The sequence below is a fragment of the Pararge aegeria genome, chromosome 27, assembly GCF_905163445.1.
Source record: "Pararge aegeria chromosome 27, ilParAegt1.1, whole genome shotgun sequence".
Taxonomy (NCBI): domain Eukaryota; kingdom Metazoa; phylum Arthropoda; class Insecta; order Lepidoptera; family Nymphalidae; genus Pararge; species Pararge aegeria.
This window is the reverse complement of record NC_053206.1, coordinates 8,262,699-8,283,455: the sequence shown is the minus strand read 5'-3', so window position 1 is coordinate 8,283,455 and position 20,757 is coordinate 8,262,699. Positions and strand designations below refer to the sequence as shown.

At 40.5% G+C, this 20,757-nt stretch overlaps 1 protein-coding gene across 2 annotated transcripts in view; it reads right to left on the bottom strand.

The window, feature by feature from the left end:
• The window catches only part of LOC120635860 (catenin alpha), a 102,063-nt gene extending 82,861 nt beyond the window's left edge, over positions 1 to 19,202 (bottom strand). For both annotated transcript variants that reach the window (XM_039907055.1, XM_039907054.1), the window contains exons 1-12: positions 19,045 to 19,202; positions 15,426 to 15,607; positions 14,740 to 14,886; positions 11,342 to 11,718; positions 8,993 to 9,116; positions 7,786 to 7,847; positions 7,574 to 7,692; positions 5,965 to 6,049; positions 4,207 to 4,322; positions 3,226 to 3,343; positions 1,420 to 1,512; positions 815 to 971 (exon numbers count right to left, since the gene is read on the bottom strand). In XM_039907055.1, the coding sequence (XP_039762989.1) occupies positions 815 to 971; positions 1,420 to 1,512; positions 3,226 to 3,343; positions 4,207 to 4,322; positions 5,965 to 6,049; positions 7,574 to 7,692; positions 7,786 to 7,847; positions 8,993 to 9,116; positions 11,342 to 11,718; positions 14,740 to 14,886; positions 15,426 to 15,594 (1,567 nt within the window). In that variant the 5' untranslated portion in view covers positions 15,595 to 15,607; positions 19,045 to 19,202. The remainder of the gene's footprint in view (positions 1 to 814; positions 972 to 1,419; positions 1,513 to 3,225; positions 3,344 to 4,206; positions 4,323 to 5,964; positions 6,050 to 7,573; positions 7,693 to 7,785; positions 7,848 to 8,992; positions 9,117 to 11,341; positions 11,719 to 14,739; positions 14,887 to 15,425; positions 15,608 to 19,044) is intronic.
• Positions 19,203 to 20,757: the final 1,555 nt, after the last annotated feature.

Sequence of the window (20,757 nt, the reverse complement as noted above, 5' to 3'; positions counted from 1 at the left end):
CAGATGATATAAAATGAGTTATATTCTTCCAGCGGTGCTAACAAGTTTACCTCCGTTTATTAATACACATATGTTAATTGGATATTATTTCCACTCGTGCGCCAGTGCTCTGAGAGTTGATGAAGCTGTGGGAGAAGATACATTTATATCCTTTCCCCTGGGATATAGTTGTCTCCTGCTCGTACTAGCCGTGCTGAATGAGTTACAAAAACTTAAGGGTAGGCTTTTTATAACTCTTATCATGCCTATCCTTAAGTAATAAATAATTCGTAGTAGAGATTTTTATCATTTTATATCATCTGCATACCCTGTGCATACCCTCTATGCACGCCACTGGCTACGCTAGTGTGCACTGGCAGTTGCGTCAAGGTCACATTCTATTTATGATAGTGTGCACTGGCAGTTGCGTCAAGGTCACATTCTAGTTATGATAGTGTGCACTGGCAGTTGCGTCAAGGTCACATTCTAGTTATGATAGTGTGCACTGGCAGTTGCGTCAAGGTCACATTCTAGTTATGATAGTGTGCACTGGCAGTTGCGTCAAGGTCACGCTAAGTTATGATAGTGAGCAGTGGCAGTTGCGTCAAGGTCACACTAAGTTGTGAAAGTGAGCAGTGGCAGTTGCGTCCAGGTCACGCATTAGTTAAGATACTGAGCAGTGGCAGTTGCGTCAAGGTCACCACATTATTTCGATTAGGGAGCAGCGGTAGTTACGTCAAGGTCACGCATTCGTTATGATAGTTTGCACTGGCAGTTGCGTCAAGGTCACGCGTTAGTCATGCCAGTTATGTTAGTGAGCACGGTGGAAGTTCACCGCTGACGGCGAGGAAGTCGTCGATGGTGGTGATGTCGTCCACGGCGTCGGTGAGCAGGCGCACGGCGGCCTCCCAGGCGCGCGCGAAGGCCGACGCGTTCTCCTGCGCCACGCGCGACCGACTGCGCGCCGCCAGCACGCGCGCCGCGTTGATCACCTGCGGGCACCACGCGAAACTGTCATGTCCAGTGGAACTTGGCGGTCCGGTACTGAGATACATAGATAATGCGTTATAACGAAACTTTTTTATTTCTTTGTGTTCATTTTTAGTGTCGTTTTCTCTACATACGTAGAATAAGGCAAAAGATAACATTTTGGAGAAGATTTTTATCTTGTTACACCAAAGAATTATAACTTCTAACGCGTGTACATAAGTGCACACGCTTTATTATATATTTTTATATATCATTTGCAATTTATATCGCCAAAACTTTGTATTTCTGCAAAAACAGGATATTTTTGGATAAAGCAGATACTTTCGAAGATTGTGGGGCCTATCATACAGGTAACCACGCCCTTAGCAAGGAACATAGTAATGCCGCTAGGCAGCAATAGATGCCGCTCGGCGGCAGTGGATCCCCGCTGACGTGTGCTCCGCCACGTACCTGCGGGCAGAGCGCCTCGATCTGTCCGGCCGCGTGGCGCACCATCTTGACGCCGTCTTCGTTGTTGGACATTGAGCACACCAAATTGGCGACCTGAAGACAATAAATAAACAAAAATATAAATATACTATACTACGACAATACACACATCGCCATCTAGCCCCAAAGTATGCGTAGCTTGTGTTATGGGTACTAAGATGACTGATGAATATTTTCTTTTATGAATAATATAAATACTTAAAATAAATAGATAAACACCCAGACACTGAAAAACATCCATCGCACAAACATTTTCCAGTAGTGGGAATCGAACCCACGGCCTTGGAATCAGAAAGCAGGGTCGCTGCCCACTGCGCCAATTGGCCGTCTATACACATATCATATAGTACATAGAATTAAACGAAGTCACCTACGCTGTTTATACGCTTAGAACTTTTATTTACTCCCATGCTTTAAATCCTCTATAAAAGATTCTGAAACTATTATATTATAAAACGGATGATATAACGTTGTACTGAATTTCATTATCATCATCATCATCATCACATCAACCGATAGACGTCCACTGCTGGACATAGGTCTTTTGTAGGGAGTTCCAAGTTCCACGATTCTGAGCCGCTTGGATCCAGCGGCTACCTGCGACGCGCTTAATGTCGTCTGTCCACCTCGTTGGGGGTCGACCAACGCTGCGCTTACCAGTACGGGGCTGCCATTCCAGCACCTTGGGACCCCAACGTCCATCCTTTCTCCGAACTATGTGCCCGGCCCATTGCCACTTAAGCTTCGCGACTCGTTGAGCTATGTCGGTAACTTTGGTTCTTCTACGAATCTCCACATTTCTGATTCGATCGCGTAGAGATACTCCGAGCATAGCTCTCTCCATCGCCCGCTGAGTGACTCTAAGCCTTCTTATGAGGCCCATAGTTAACGACCATGTTTCAGAGCCATAGGTCATCACTGGCACCACGCACTGTTCGAAGACTTTCGTCTTCAGGCACTGAGGGATTTCTGACGAAAAGATGGCACGGAGTTTCCCGAACGCTGCCCATCCGAGTTGGATTCGGCGGTTCACCTCCTTCTCGAAATTGGACCTACCTAACTGGATCGTGTGTCCTAGGTATACGTATTCGTCAACAATTTCGAGTGCAGTGTTCTCAACGATTACTGGTTGAAGCGGAACATGAGCATTAGACATAATCTTCGTCTTGCTCATGTTCATTCGTAGGCCAACCTGTTGAGAAGCTCTTTCATTATAACACTCCTTAATTTTTTTTATCTCTCTTGCGCAAAGAAAGGGTTTCACGCGGACAGCCAATTTCTTACTGCTCGATACGTCGTGCTACGTGCATGAATTTCAAAAAAAAGAACATTGTCATTCACTCGCGCACTACATACAGAAGGATAAAGAATTTGAAATTCCCGCCATTTTTTTCGATACTTTTATACTTTTGTTTACAAAAAAAAAGCGAATCGAGTTTTTAGCACAGCACACCAGAACACTAAATCTGTGTGTAGGGTGGTAACTGGCCACGGCCAAAGCTTCTCACCAGAGCAGACGAGAGAAAATTCAAAAATTATAAATTCCCAAAATATAATAATAAATACTTAGAATATAAACAGACACTGTTTTTTTCCATTTTCCAGTTGTGGGAATCGAACCCTCGGCCTTGGGCTCAGAAAGCAGGGTCGCTGCGAACTGCGCCAATCATCCGATTCGGCCGGATTCTTGCCGGGACCTCCCACTTAAATTCAAAGCGCACAACGTTGCTCCAGTAAGGTCGTGAAAAAAAATTAACATTCTCATACCTCCACAAGCTTATTGGCATGCTCGGTGAACACGATCGCGTACTCCTCAACTTCCTTCTCGTTGCCGCTGCGGGCCGCCTCCAGCAGCACCAGCAGTGGCACGTTGGTTTCCAAGAAGCTGGAACCGAATTAAAGGTTTTTGTCCTCTAGTGGATATGTTTATCGGCATGCAGAAACGGAAACACGGACTCAGCCGGGTTTTACGAACTCAGACGGGTATTAAAAATTCCGCCGGGTATTCCAACTCAACCAGATATTACGACCTCAGCTTGGTTTCCCAAAGTTAGCCGGGTTTTACGAACTGTCTGGTTTACAAAATTAGACGCGATATACGAAATCAGTCGGGTATTACGAATTCAGCCGAGTAATATAAACTCTGTCGGGTATTGCAAACTCGACCAGGTATTACAAACTAAACTGGGTATTAAAACTCGTGGCTCGTGTGGTGGCATAGGCTGGCTGCATACTGCCTAGGCTACTGTGACGTCACGTCAAATGTACTGGACGGTGCGCGCTGATTTGTGAGGGCACCGTCACAAATTAATTGAATAAATAAATGAAATTCTTGCTTTTGGGATTAAATAACACGACAGATACGTCTACATACCTTTTTTATTTTTTCCTTAGAACTTACTTTTTGACCCTCGACACAAAAACGATGGGGTTTCATAAGTTAGAAGTGTCTATGTGTGTGTGTGTGGTTGTTTGTGTATGTCTGTCTGTGGCATACTTTTTCCCGATCGGATGTACAGATTTTGATTTCTTTTTTGTTGTAAGGCGGGAGTTTTCTTAGCTATAAAAATCGCTTTAAGATGGTCGCCATCACAAAATGGCGGATAACATATTTCTCAATATGTTATCTGCCATTTTGTGTGTATGAGTTTTGTTTGAATCCTAAATTGAATCGTTTTTCGATTGACTTGTGATGTTGGTGCTAAAATTTCCCGAATAAAAGCTTCTGTTAGTATTATTATGAAATACCTGTCGGACACGTGGTCGACCACCGCCTTCCGCAGCTGTCGCCGCAGGTCCCGCGTCTTGCGGCACATCTGCTCGAGCGCGCGCTCCAACCCCTCCGACTGTTCCGAGCGCCCCGTCTGCGACACGTTGCATGTTGCAGACATGAACACGGTAGGCGTGAACATACAAGACGGAAAAGAAGCCGTGAACGACCACCAAAAACCCGGCCACTTTGGCAAGCTAACTGGGCCGAAATGTATGTATACAAAAAGAAAAGAAGATGAAGAAGAAACACTTTATTGCACGTATAACATACAGGAAAAGAAACAGTAAGGAGTATACAGTACACAATGTAGACATGCAAAGGCGGCCTTAATCTCTTACAGGCAACCGTTGTAGATAGGACTCACAGCAAGAGAACGGGATAGTGCCAAGAGTGTTGATACAGAAATAGCAAAATGTAAATATCCTATATTCATATCCTCTATAGCCAATACATATTTGAAAATTTAATGTATGTTCACAAAAATGTATCAAAATTTAAAAGAAAATGTGACTGCAATAATTTGAACGTTAGAAGCAAAAATAAACTTACAGTGCAGTACACTAGACTACACAAAATAAGCAATTCATTTAAAATAAATAAATAATAAATTACCGGTCGATATCTTGGGGATGTCACTAAAGAAGTTCAAAGTTTGTATTAAGTGAAAGCTTATAGAAAAGTCCTATTATAATATAAAGGATTACGTAAACGACAAAAAAGCTTGGGTGTAAACAATTGCACTAACCAGGTTGCTTCTTAAATATTTTCTGATGACAATGTGAGATGGTGATAACAAAAAAACACCCGGCTATGTTTGTTGTGGGCTTCTTCTTAGACCAGGGCGCGATTGGAACCCTTGTAGCTTTAGTTTTAAGTTAACGATTGTAGTTATCGCCATCACTACTCACTGCTATGTACACATTTTGTATATAATAACGCATCAAAAGTGGCATCTATGTGCCTATTTGAATAAAGAAATATTTGACTTTGACTTCGACTTAAAGATACAAATACATATATAATTTAAATAAATATTCGTAATATATAAATATAAATAAATAAATAACAAAATTCAGCTATCGCTAGGGATATATACCTCATTAAGTGGATATAACGTAGAGTGACAAGATGTGGCTCAGTTTGTAGATAGGAGACATACTTTCCACTATTTACCAAGACATTATAGTGACCAGTTAATTTTCTGTATCTTATGGCACTATATTTATCTTTGTCACAACGTAAGGTGTGGCGCATGAATACTAGGACGATAATAAGAATCCTAGGATGAGATGGATACTTGTTGAGTATAAGAACAACCACGTAGTACGATAGACGAGCTTATCGTGACAGAGCTCGTCCGGGCAAGTACTATCCCACGATTGTTCGTGCCGCTCAGATGGCATTGTTGCAATACTGCGTTCCGGTCTAAAAGGTGCAGTTGTTGGTGTCGATGCTTAAAACCTACGCCTTAGGTTGACAGACAAAAGGCGGAAATTTGTAGAACGTTCGTACTTGCGTTGCGACGTTATACTGTCTATAGGCGCTTTTCTACTTACCATTAGGTGTGCCATCTGCTTTGACCGTCAATTATTAGAAAGAAAAAAAAACTACCCCAGTATTCATAAGGCCACCCATAGTAATACGCGTCTGAATTAGTAGTCACAAACTCAGTCGGGTTTTACAAATTCACCCGGGTGTTACGAACTCGGACGGGTTTTAACACACGCACTCACATTGCTCATGTACTCGTGCAACAAATCCTGGAGGGCTTGCCTCACGGCGTTGCATTCCGCAACGATGCGTTCGCGACGCTCGTCCCTGCGAACAGGAAAACTACTTCAAATGCCTGTTGTATTGGTCAGACAAAAAAAACTTAAAGGTGACACCACAAGACCAACACAATGATTGTGTCGGTTGGGATATCCAATTGTGTTTGGTTGTTTTCTCATTGGTTGCTGAGTATCTGTCTGTATTATTTTTTTTGCGTTTGATATATATACCCGGCTGACTGGCGCAGTGGGCAGCGACCCTGCTTTCTGAGTCCAAGCCCGTGGGTTCGATTCCCACAACTGGAAAATGTTTGTGTAATGAGCACGAATGTTTTTCAGTGTCTGGGTGTTTATATGTATATTCTAAGTATTTATGTATATTATTCATAAAAATATTCATCAGTCATCTTAGTACCCATAACACAAGCTCGCTTACTTTGGGGCTAGATGGCGATATTGTCGTATTATATTTTATTGTTTATTAGTTATTATTATATACCCGTCACAGAAGTTTGTTCTAAGTTTTGTTACATTTATTACCGTTTTTCAACAAACAAAAACTAAACCTCTTAAATACCCCTTTTTTCGTTCGGTCCCCAAGCTCAACACCAGCTCGGTGGACGTTTTTTTTTGTGCTAGTCGTACGTATTTACCAATAGCTGCCGTAAAGAGAGGTTTCAGTTCAGTGCGAGCAACCAGATCCAGTACCTGGTAGTTCCACTGCACTTAAAACGTGAGGTGTTAGATGAGGGCGAAACACTGGTCCCACCTGAAGGGCTAGTGACGATCGCATCAGCGAGACCTCAGTTTGAAAAACCGGATACAGTACCTGATGGTTTTCACTGGACTTAAAACGTGAGTTCTTAGTATAGGGCGAACCTCTGACTGGTGGTTCCATTAGACTATAACGTGAGATCTTACTTCAGCGCGAACCACAGGACCTGGTTCTTCCACTGAACTAAAACGTGAGGACCTTGAAGAGGGCAAATCCAAATACCTGGTGTTTCCACTGGACTTATAAAGTGAGGTCCCAGTAGACGTAGGGCGTAAACCAGACCCAGTACCTATTGGTTCTACTGGACTTAAACACGGACGTGAGGTCTTTGTAGTGGGCGAACCCTAGAACCCGGTGGTTCCACTGGACTTTTTAGGTGACTAGGTAGAGGGCGAACACAGGACCTAGTGATTCCACTGGACTAACAACGCGAGGTCTTAGTTAAGAGCGAACCCCACGAACACCTGGTTGTTTCACTGGATTAATAACGTGAGATCCTAGTTAAGGGGCGATCCCCATCGCCTGTTTGTTACGCTAGACTGATAATTGAGGTCCCAGTAGAGGGCGAACCCCAGTGCCGGGTGTTTCCACTGGACTTAAAACGTGACTTAGTATCGGGCGAACCCTTGACTGGTGGTTCCATTAGACTATAACGTGAGATCTTACTTCAGGGCGAACCCCAGGACCTGGTTCTTCCACTGAACTCACAATATGAGGCATTAGTTGAAGGGGAACCCCAAATAAAGGTGGTTCCATTGTACTTAAAAATGAGGTCTCAGTAGAGGGCGAGCCCGGTACCTGGTGCACGAGCTGTCGGCCATGAGCGCGGCGCCGGAGATGATGGACTCCAGGCGCTCCTCCAGCGACGGGCGCGTGCGCAGCTCCGAGTAGGCCAGCGGCTCCATCACCATGCGCTCCTGCGCACACACACACACACACAGGTCAAAGGGAAAGGGTTCTGTACCATACAATTACTAATTCATCTTAGGGTCAGTTAATGCAATACTCACATCGAAATCGTCAAGCGCCTGCGCAAGTTCCCCGGGACCCTCCACTGGCACGCGGCTGTTACCTGCAATATAGAATGTGGGAGTCATCATCGGCTTATTGGCGACCAATGTTAGACGAATGCGAGTTAGGGGCTTAACGTGTTTCCGACGCTTTACCGCTTTGCCCGCTACCATCTTACACTGCCAGGTCAGATTGCAGTCAAGGGCTAACTTGTAGTGGAATTAAAAAAAAACGTGTGTGTTCTTATGTACACGCGTTAGAAATTATCCCTATCCCTATCCCTACTAATATTATAAATGACAATGTAAGTTTGTTTGTTACGCTTCCAAGCAAAAACTACTTAACCGATCCTCATGAAACTTTGTACACATATTCTTAGAAGTGTTAGAAGTAATATAGGATACTTTTTATCCCGACATTAAGCTCGGTTCCTTTGGGAGAGGGGATGAGTGTTTCACGATTTTACACCATAAGTCCGACAAATTATAACCGATTTAAATAATCATTTTTGTACTATACAGGTTATAATATGTGTTTAATTTTGCTCAAACTTTGTGTGGATCTGAATGTGTGATAGAGGACACAACTCCTCAGCGGTAATCAGCAAACCCCTCATTTAAGGCTTAGCGATACTGAACACTTTAATTTTTCTTAGAACTACAACTAAACGCCACATCAAGAAACCAAAATCAAACGCAGACGAAGTCGCGGGCAACAGCTAGTAGTAAATATAAGCTGTATTTGACAGTTTGAGAGTTCAAAATAGGAGTGCTCCGATCGTCACCAAACTTTACAGGATTACTCGCCAGGTCAATCCGGAGATTCCCTGAACGTTTCATTGAAATCGGTCCAGTCGTTTCGGAGCCTATACGGAACATACCCACACACTTTCTCTTTTATATATATATATCTAACTTTAAGGTTTATATGTGGTGTATCCAACAGCTACTTTATACTATATTGTAAATTTACTAGGCGTTTCAAAAGTGTTTATAAACTAGGCCTACTTGAAATAAATGAATTTTGAATTTCGATAATGATGAAAAAAGAAATATTAATAGTAGGGTTCAAGGGTGTTTTCAATTGTTTGTTAGAACGCGCTAATCTCTGGAACTACCAGGCGGATTTGAAAAATCTTTTCTGTCTTTGACAGGCCAGTTTTCGAGGAAGGCTACGGCTGTGGGTGAGGGTTATCAAATGCGTCACCTGAGGGCGGCAGCGGGCGGCCCTGCGCCACGGCGGAGATGGTGTCGACGGCGGAGCACACGGCGCGAAGCACGAAGTCACGGTTGGCCTTGGCGGCCGCCAGCTCGGGGTGTCGCACGTACACCTGCGGGCCAGGCACAGCTAGTACGCAGACGTCACTTACAGTAGGCTTAATTTGCTATGGTCCGCGGGAACCTGGTAATCTGCCCCGTGCAATATATGATGCCATAAATCTTTTTACTCCACACTACCACGTTTTGCTTCGATGCCGGAGCAGACTACTAAGTTAGCAATTATTACAATGAACAATTGCCAAGTTAGCTATTATTACAATAAACAATTGCCAAGTTAGCTATTATTACAATAAACAATTGCCAAGTTAGCTATTATTCATTGTATAAGTATTGAATTGCACTGTGCAGATTTTCCTGTTTGTTACTCAATTGGATTTGGATTTTGATGAAATTGGCATGCATGTGGCCTTCTACTAATACTTTCTATCTCGATTCCTTAAGTAGTTATAAATTGAAAATTATTAACGAGTGAAGCTCCTAGACCTCCCAATTTTGAAGTCCACGCAGACGACGTTGTGGGCAGATGCTACACATATATCCCTATCCCTACTAATATTATAAATGTCAATGTAGGTTTGTTCGTTACGCTTTCAAGCAAAAACTACTGAACCGATCATCATGAAGATGTAAATCCATATTGTAGCCATTACCTATCACTTCGGCCACAGATTAATGAGAATCAAGTACCAACTTGAAGCTTTGGATTCGGTGGATCGTCGGGCCAGGAGAATTATAGGCGACAATTCGTTAACGCAGGCGAAACTACATAGTCTCCAGCACCGACGTAATGTTGCCTGTTTATCGGTTTTTTACCGGATATACTTCGGTGAGTGTGCTCAGGAACTTCACAATCTTGTTCCCCCCTCCCCTTTTTTACCACAGAACAGCGAGACACCGAGAGCGGTGGCATTCTTATGTGGTTGATATCCCATCAACACGCACGAAACGTTTTTTATCCACGTTTCTGATACGTGCCGCTAAGATGTGGAACGCTCTCCCGGCAACTGTGTTTCCTGCCACGTATAATTTGAGTACCTTCAAGGCTAGAGTGAATAGGCTTTTTCTAGGCAAGCGTGCTCCAACCTAGACCTCATCATTGCTTTCTAACGGGCATGATTGTCGTCAAACGCTGGCCTATCGTTAATAAAAAAAAAAAAAAAAAGAATCTATCAAACAGTCGCCATACGCACCTTGGAGTATGGAGGGTAGAGGTAAGGAGAGTCATCTTATATGGGAGAAAAGTTGAAGAAGTGTCCTGTTGTATGCGCTAAATAACAGTTCAAAAATCCTTCACAATGGCGCTGGTGGATGCACAGGGTATGGTATGAATGTAGCAATCGTAGATGAATTGAAGTATGCCGAGTTAAAAAATTTAATGTCATTATCGACTAAAGTAGTTAATTATTGAGAATTTCAACAACTTACGTTGTACAAAATATCGTGGTAAATATAACCTTACTTCCTTGTTTATTTTTCAAGCCTACTCTAACAATATTTATATTTGGCGCTTCCTCTAACAATATTTATATTTGGCGCTTCTTTTAAGAGTTACCCTGATGCAAATGTGGCGCCATCCTAATTTAATACATTTTGACGACACTTTTTCATATACACAGATGACTCTCCTTGCCTCTACCCTCCATACCTTGGAGGCTAATAAAAAAAAAAGAAAAAAGAATCTATCAAACAGTCGCCATGCGCACCTTAATTAAAACTATGATTTTTATATTTTGGATATAAAATTTGAATTCTATTTTATCTTCAAACGATTGTTAAATTCATGCGTACTTAGTTCATTTCACTAACAACTACTATTGCAGGTCGAAGTTATGAAATAGACATTTCTTTTTCTTTACTGACCACTCTAGTTCGTGCCTTTTTCAAGCTACTTGACACTGGCGAAGTAGATTGTGCTGTTTTGGCACCACGAAAAGCCATAAATCAAAAGAAGAGAGGTCGCCTGAAAATCAGCGCTGTAGCAGTGATCATAAAACCACTGCTACAGCATAACGTTGAGGCGATACTCTGTTTGGGAGGAACAACACCACAGATATGTCACTGCCGCCAGGGAACTATATTTGTTTGTTTTTAGCATATTTATTTTGTAACCTAACTTTAAGATCCTTGCTTTTATTTTTAAAAAGTTTAATTTGTTAATGATAACTTTATTTTTTTATTTTTTATTTGTAAAACTCGTACCTTATATGTTAATTGCTATGTGTTGTTTTTATCCCAAATAAAAGATTTTATTTATTTATTTATTTAAGATGCGCACCTTGGAGGCGGTGAGCAGCATGGTGGAGTGCTTCTTGAGCACGGCGCGCGCGGCCGCCAGCTCGTCTTTGAGCCGCGGCTCCTTGAGCTCGCGTTGGCGGCGCTGCGCCTGCGCGGCCAGCGCGGCGGCCGAGCGCGCCAGGCGCCGCGCCGCGTCCGCCAGCTCGGCCTGCGACGCGGCGCCGCGCAGCGCCTGCAGGTCGCGCTCCACGCCGCGCAGCTGGCCCAGCAGCAGCTGCACGTCCACCATGTCGGCCAGGATGAGCAGCCGCGTCACCGCCGACAGCAGCGCCCGCGCCGCGCGCACCATGCCCGAGCGCACGCTCGACGCGCACGGCTCCGACGAAAACTCGCGCGCCGCCAGCCCCATGGCCGCGCCTGAGCACAATTCAAAAAATTCAAAAAATTCAAAAATTCAAAATTCAAAAATTCAAAATTCAAAAATTCAAAATTCAAAATTCATTTATTTCAAGTAGGCCTAATACAAGCACTTTTGAAACGTCAAGTCTGTCCGTGTGTAGTGACTCTACCACCGGTTCGGAAGGCAGATTCTACCGAGAAGAAGCCGGCAAGAAACTCAGCAGTTGCTCTTTTCCAACATCAAAAATTTACATTTTATATTTTAACATTCATTTTTCTATCTTGTGAGAAATGAAAGGCCGCGCCTGAGCACAATGCATGACTACACCATCTCCGGCTTGTATCGGCGGTTATATCGTTGACATTACTATTCCACATGACGGTAATAGCTTAACAGGTGACGGCTAAGTTTGTTGTGGGCTCTTAGACCGGGGCGCGATTGAGACGTTTCCGACGAGAACTCACGCGCCGCCAGCCCCATTGGCCGCGCCTGAGCAAAAAACGGTCACAAATTAGTGATATCTGCATATCGTCTGCGAAAGGTGCAGAACTCCTTTGTGGGGTTGAGTATTTATTTTTTTTATTTATACTCTTTATTTGTACACCACTCAAACAAGACAAAAAAAGAACAAACACATGAAGAATGAAGCAGGATACAGAAGCCGGCCTTATCGCTAAGTAGCGATCTCTGCCAAGCAACCTTAGGATTAGGAAAACTAAAAAGAAAACAAATAGTATAAGTATAATAATATATAAGCTTTTACAACATGATTCCTAAGGAAATTCTTGACCTACCGATGCATACATTTAAAAAATGTGTAAAAACGCATCTAGTACAGCGAGGTTACTATACATTTGATGAATTCCTCAATGACAAGGTAGATTGGAAGCAGCCAGCGTCGCTCTCATCTCCCGCAAGATAGCAAAATGATTGTAAATGTTGATGTTGGAAAAGAAAAGCAACTAATGAGTTTCTTGCCGGCTCTTCTCGGTATAATCTGCTTTCCGAACCGGTCGTAGAGTCACACAAACATGCATACTTGGCGTTTCAAAAGTGCTTATAAAGTAGGCCTACTTGAAATAAATGAATTTGAATTCGCACAATGGCACGTCTGCCGCATGACTACACTATCTCCGGCTTGTATCGACGAATGAACAATAGTCATTGTTGACATTACTATGTCACATCACAGTAATAGCTTAACAGGTGACGGCTAAGTTTGTTGTGGGCTCTTCTTAGACCGGGGCGCGTTTGGAATCCTCGTAGCTTTAGATTTAAGTTGGCGAACGAAGTTATCACCATCCCGTTACAATTATGTGAACATGTATGTATGAACGCTTCATAAGTGCCTGTGATAGGCCTACATGAATAAAGAAATTTTGAATTTGAAATTTGAATTTCTGGTGAAAGCTGAAAAACAGTCAAAAATATCTTTATTCAAATATAGGTGGCACTTTTGATGCGTACATAAGAATTACACGGTAGTGAGATGACGGCGATAACCACATTCGTAAACTTAAAACTAAAGCTACGAGGGTTCCAAACGCGTCCTGGTCTAAGAAGAAACCCACAACAAACTTAGCCGGGTGTTTTTTTTTGTTATCACCATCTCACAATGTCATTTAAAATTATTACAAGAGCAACCTGGTTAGAACAATAATTTGCACACAAGCTTTTTTATCGATTACGTAATCCTTTATACTATAAAAGGACTTTTCTATAAGTTTACGTAAAGGAAAAAGTATCCAAATACTTGGACCTTGCTCACGAGATTACCGCCGTGTGGAATGTTGAGTCGACCGTTGTTGTTCCGATAGTCGTTTCAGTCAATGGTCTTCTCGCGAAAAGCTTTGACCGACATCTTAAGAAGCTATCGCTTGGTTGTCGGATACAGAAAGCAGTCATTGAAACGGCGCGTATTGTGAGGAGGTTCCTCACTCTGGAGCCCTGGCCGCCGGCTGCTTGGCCATTCAAAGTGTTTTTTGTTTAAATTAATATGTAACAACGTAATAATTATATTTGCCTGCATTGGCGTGTTCGATTGTTATTCACGTAAACACTGCGGCTCTAATAGATCATTCATGATATGGTTACAGGTCGACCAATAGCTTGTGGCCTCGTACCTGAAACTCCAATCTATCTATATTTATAAATCTACTAAATAAACTTGGTAACTCTTCGATATGTTTAGACTCGAAAAAAAATCCAAAGTTTTTGTAGTAATAGCAAGTGCATACCAAGTGCGTACCAAAGTGCAATATTAAAATAGAACAAAAAATAAAATGCAAGGAACTAACAATCCAAAAAAAAATATTCTTACACCAACTTTTACTTTCTTTAATAATACTTTCTTAAATCCAAACGACATTAATAAACAATTAATTATAATTTAAATTAAACAAAAGAAAGCACGTAACTTAGAAAAGTTGGAGGTGCGTGCTGAGATTCGAACTCGGCCTCCCGAAAGTTAAGTCGAGCTCCTTCCCATTTTCCACCATTTATTAATTTTCATTTTCGTTTTTAGTAGTTTTTTTCAGTGTTACATTATATAAGTAGAAACTTATAAAAATACACTTCTCCAATTGCGGGTTTTTGAATGTCCAAGAAATTATTTTTTTATTCGCCCCTTGAATGCAGTTTAGAGGGAACATGTCTATTTAATTCTTCACAGAAAAACAATTTGAAACTTACGTTTACGTTACTTTCCGGAATTACATGTTATATTATGAAAATTAAGCTTAATTTGCTATACTCCGCGAAAAGCAGGATATCTGTGTCTGTATGGTGTAATTTATAAATTCTTAAATTTTTATACTCCACACCAAACAGGTCGGTAACTGGAGCATCCTCAGGAGGTGTAGACTTTACAACGAATGATTGTTAACAATTCTCCTGCTTTTCGCGAAGTATAGCAATGCAAGCTTAATTTTCATAATAATCCTTGACCATATTTCAGTGCATGATTCTGCTAAATTGTCTCAATGGATAAATACGTTAAAGTTAAGGCTCGACTGAGATGAATAGAGGGTGAATCTTACCAGCCTTTCTGACTTCCTCCACGGCGGCTAGCATCTCCTGGGTGATCTCCGGGTTCTCATAGGCGATTGTCTGCCCCCTTTCTATGAAGATCTCCGTAGCACGCTCCACGGTCGCCACGAGGGCGCTCGCACGTTTAGACTTGCCCGCTGTTATAAAAACAGGGTTTGTTAGACTTAGAGCAGAGCGCGATTGTAACTCTCGCAGCTTTAGTTATGAATGTAATTATCACCATCGATTCACGGGTTTACATATTTTTTATGAAATGTACGAATTGAAAGAACTGAATAAAGATATATTTGACTTTGACTTAAGTTTTATCTGCAGAATTTACCACGAATTTTATATATATTATTATCCGCGTATAAGTCAACCTTAAAAGATATAGAAGAGGCATATGCTTTCGCGGACTTTTTTTTTGAACTTTTTGTGACGGTAAAAATGTTTCATAGTCGGTAAGTTTAAACTAAATTTATGAGGATTCCAAAGCTGTCATAATCTAATAAGACTGTAGCGGTCTCCACATTACCAAACTAGATGGCGCCACAATAATCCTGCATCGGTCCCCGAGCACGATCACCCGCTCGGAGGAAGATCTTCGTATTGTTACGTTCGAGCGTATTACCATGGCTCCCGTACAAGACTAAAATAAAGTTAGCGAGATGCGTCAGACATAAAACAAACTCACGTCTTTTCTTCTTAGCCGCTTTATCCTTGCTGTTCACCAGAGTGGTGACCTGCAGCACCAAGGGCTCGAGGGTGCGCTCCACCGACATGGTCCTTATCTCCAGGTTCTTGGGGTCCCACTTTAGGGTGAGCTGACCTGTAGTGCCATAGGGGTCCGTGAGGGTGGCCATTGGTGACGGGGTTCTGGAACACAGATAAACTTTTCATTTTAATACTCATGTGAGCTAGTTTTATTTCCTCTTACGGCGATATTTAATGGTAATACTACATCAGTTTTTATTTTATTCTAACATAAGTTAGCAAAGTCACGCGAATGGTTATGGAAATTTATAAAATTGATATATCATCCAAGTGTAGGTAAAACAATTATTAATATTAATAAGAAAAAAAAGCAATGTGGCATCTCTTGTTTAAAAAGTGTTTCATTGTACGGACCTTTGAAAATTAGATCGAAACTGCAGTGTTTCCTTCTAGATGTCGCTATAGTCGTTATAAAACTAAAAAAAGGCATATAGTCATTCAGGCATCGGCGGTGTGAAAGCCGTAGCTTAGTGGTAAAGCGCTCAGGCCGCGAAATATCTATGTGCATTTTAAATTTATAAAAAAGAAGGGGAACGGAAGAACTTGTTAGCGAGTATGCCAGTTATATTTAACTCATATTTTTAATCACTTTCTACGCAACATTGTATAAGAATGCTAAAGCTCTTAGCGGCACGTCTTTGTTTGTAGGGTGTTAACTAGCCATGGCTGAGGCCTTCCAACAGACCAGGCCAGAGAAAATTCAGTAATTAGAGTTCCCAACTTGCCCCTGCCGGAAAACTTATGTTACTTCTGGACAGAATAGCTTTTTATTGGTATTAAATGGTTAAAATCAGTCTGGTAAAGTTTCAATATTAATATTAAATGGTTAAAATCAGTCTGGTAAAGTTTCAATATTAATATTAAATTGTTAAAATCAGTCTGGTAAAGTTTCAATATTAATATTAAATGGTTAAAATCAGTCTCGTAAAGTTTCAATATTAATATTAAATTGTTAAAATCAGTCTGGTAAAGTTTCAATATTAATATTAAATGGTTAAAATCAGTCTGGTAAAGTTTCAGAGCCCATTTGGTACAAACTACAAAAAACTTTTTCCTTATAATAGCAACCCATTACAGGGTCTCCTCCCTAAAGGAGGGTTTAGGCTGTAGTCCAACATGCTGGTCTAGTGCAGATTGGGGTACTCCACATGCTATTGAGAACATCATATAGAACTCACAGGCATGCATGTTTCCTCGCTATGTTTTCCATCACTCATGAAGCAAGTGATATTTTTATCACTTGAAATCCACATCGTTTGAAAAGTTAAAGGTGTTTGTGATTCAAACTCGTCCCACCAAAAGTAACGCCAATATCCTAACCACAGAGCTATCACTGCTTCACACAGTACAGCCTCTAACTTCTTTTACATTCTGTCTTAAATGGACAAGTCAATGTTATGTGATGGTAGATACAAATAATTCATCGTCATAAATAGTCTGTATCAGTGGACTGTTCACAACTGCTGAATTAAAAACCCCTCCAAATGGAAGGGTTTACCCATAGTCACCACACCAGATTGCATTCTTTCATTTCATATTTTACTTCTTGTGTTGTTATAATCCCAGCACGCAACTCCAAGTTCTGTGCATTTTAAGTAATTAAAATATCATTTGCTACAGAGTTCTTCATAATGAAGACATTGATTTTGACATTGATTGAAACACAAGACATTGAAAGGTGTGTGATGGCCCCTAATCTGCGGCCCAGTGGAGCCAGTGTGGTGGACCAGTTTTAACCCATCTCATTGTGGATGAAGATCTGTGCCATGAAGTGGGCCGGTTATATTTTTTTTATTAACGATAGGCCAGCCCTTGACGACAATCATGCCCGTTAGAAAGCAATGATGAGAAAAAGCCTATTCCCTCTAGCCTTGAAGGTACTCAAATTATATGTGGCAGGAAACACAGTTGCAGGGAGGGTGTTCCACATCTTAGCTTATCAGAAACGTAGATAAAAACGTTTTGTGCGTGTTGATGGAATATCAACCACATAAGGATGCCACCGCTCACTGTGTCTCGCTGTTCTGTGGTAGAACGGGGAAGGAGGAACAAGATTGTGAAGTTCCTGAGGTTGATATTATGATATTGATGATTGAATGAATGATGAATTAAACAATAATCACTTGCTTCAGTTTGAAGATAAAGATTGTAAGAAAACAGGCATGCCTGAGAGTTCTCTATAATGTTCTAAAGGGTGTTTGAAGTCTACCACTCCAGTGGTAATCTTCAAACACCCTTAAGCCGACGGCCAGTGTGTTGGACTACATCCCTTCTTTTTCTGAGGGGAGACTCGTGCTTTATAGTGGGCAGGTAATAGGTTGATTGACTGATAGAGATTACTGACATAGAAACAGCAAGACTTGTTTACTTTGTGTACTTTCACAGTGTGATGTCTTACGGGATCTTAGTATGGGGCAAAGCTGCTGATATTGAAACTATATTCATATTGCAGAAAAGAGCTGTACGGTCAATATATAAACTTAAATCACGTGAATCCCTCCGTGAAAAATTTAAAGACATAAGTATCCTTACGGTAGCCTCACAATATATTTATAACAATATAGTATTTATAAGAAAACATATTAGTCTTTATAAACAAAAAGTGGATATAAACAGTAGACTTACAAGAAATGGTCATAAATTAGTGACGTCTGCATATCGTCTGCGAAAGGTGCAGAAGTCATTTGTGGGACTGAGTATACGCTTTTATAATATGATTCCTAAGGTAATTTTGGACCTACCAATGCATAAGTTTAAAGCATGTGTTAAAACACATTTATTACAGCGAGGTTATTATACAATTGATGAATTTCTTAATGACAAGGTTGCTTGGAATCATCCCGCCCCGCTTTCATCTCTCACAAGATAGAAAAATGAATTTTGAATTGAAAAAGGTTAATTGTTAATGTTGGAAAAGAGCAACTGCTGAGTTCCTTGCCGGCTTATTCTTGGTAGAATCTGCTTTCCGAACCGGTGGTAGAGGCACTACACACAGACAGACTTGACGTTTCAAAAGTGCTTATATTAGGCCTACTTGAAATAAATGAATTTTGAATTTTTGATATTGTGATGATTAATGCCTTTGTATTCTCGATACAATGTGTTCAACTACATTTCATATTACGGTCGTTACTTATAAGACAGTGAAGCAAATAGCGATGGATAAACAAATTTAAACAATATTTGTTCTATTGAATAAGAATAGCATTGATAAAACAAATGTCCGTCCCTTAGTGAAAGTACCGACTAGTGAGTCATTCTGATTTAAACTCCTTACACAGAACAGTTTTTAAACCTTAAAATAACATAACTCACAGTGAGTTGAAGTCACACCTGAAGTTATTTAAAAGATCTGTTCTGAAAACTTAATCAAATAAGTAAAACAATGGGTTTTTAAGAATAAACAAAACACTGGGATCCACAAATGCTATAACCCGGCCTATTACAATAGGTTATGTTTTTAGCGAAAACAACTGAAGTAAAGCCCACTTCTTTAATCGGTCGTGTAAATTATTGACATTTATTGTGTTAGCATTTACCTTAAAATCGACGCTATTTTGAAGAAAGTGCTGTAATTAACACAGAGCACTACACAATTAGACAGTTATACACACAATTTAACACACTCAAGTTAAAATTAATACGATTAATTACGAAAAAGTAGGAAAATAACACGATATCGCTCACTAAGGCGTGTCAAAAACAGTAGTACTGGGTTGCCATATGTTAAAAAATGTAAACGACAAAAGTTATTGCCAGGTGTATAAATAGTCTTAAAGAATTCTTTTGCTTACTTTTAAAAATTGACAAATGATAAAATTAGTATTGAGCCTATAGTAACTAGAAGCTTTTAATTATACCCAAGAAATTTAGTTTTATTGTGTTGTATTGGTGGTTATATCTGTTGTCCTAACAATATGCATTTCCTTACCTACAGACATTCCGACACGTTTATTGCTTTTTCGGACGTTACACATTGAGCTTTGAATTATTAAAACATTGATAGAAAGAGTTCTGCTATCATTCAAGTTATCATATCTTGTTTTAAAAGAGACAGTTATTTCAAAATCATAAACAAACACTTCAATTGTTCTAATTTCTAAAAAAAATCATGTATGTGGTATAGGAGTAATATTTCTTCTATTGTAATGACACCGTCTACCTATTGCCGTTATCAGTAACGAGCAAATGCGACCAAAAAAAGCGGCAAAAGAAGTACGTCATCGTCGTAAATTTTAACTGCACAATTATTACGTTTTATGAGATACAGCCTCGTTACAGACAGACAGATAGACGGACGGACTGCGGAATCTTAGTAATAGGGTTCCGTTTTACCACACAGTTTTTAAATAGGGCTTGCATAGGATTTTATCGAAAATTTACCTACGCGGATAAGCATACCAATGGATTAAAGATACTACTAGGTTTGTTTATTTAACGTTCTTTCATAATATAATCCAGAATAGCAATTTATAATCTCATCATTATAAATTGCTATTAATAAGTAATTGTTTCTTGCCGGCTTCTTCTCGGTAGAATCTGGCTTCCGAACCGATGCGGTAGTAGAGTCACTACAAACAGACAGACTTGACGCTACGAAAGATACTTATACTTAGGCCTAATTGAAATATTTTTGTTTCTTCATCAAACCTTTAAGGTAAACTAAGAGTTAGGTTCGAAATAGAAAACAAAACTACCAAACTATTTCACAAAATTTATTCCAACACGTCAAACGAATCGTCCATAACTTCAAAAATATCCGTACACGCCACTGTAGTAGTTGCGTTCAATACGAGCATTCAAAATTCAAAATTCATTTATTTCAAGTAGGCCTAATACAAGCACTTTTGAAACGTCAAGTCTGTCCGTGTGTAGTGACTCTACCACCGGTTCGGAAGGCAGATTCTACCGAGAAGATGCCGGCAAGAAACTCAGCAGTTGCTCTTTTCCAACATCAAAAATTTACATTTTATATTTTAACATTCATTTTTCTATCTTGTGAGAGATGAAAACGGAGCCGGATGCTTCCAAGCAACCTTGTCATTAAGAAACTCATCAATTGTATAATAACCTTGCTGTAATAAATGTGTTTTAACACATTCTTTAAACTTATGCATTGGTAGGTCCAAAATTACCTTAGGAATCATATTATAAAAGCGTATACTCAATCCCACAAATGACTTCTGCACCTTTCGCAGACGATATGCAGATGTCACTAATTTATGACCATTTCTTGTAAGTCGACTGTTTAT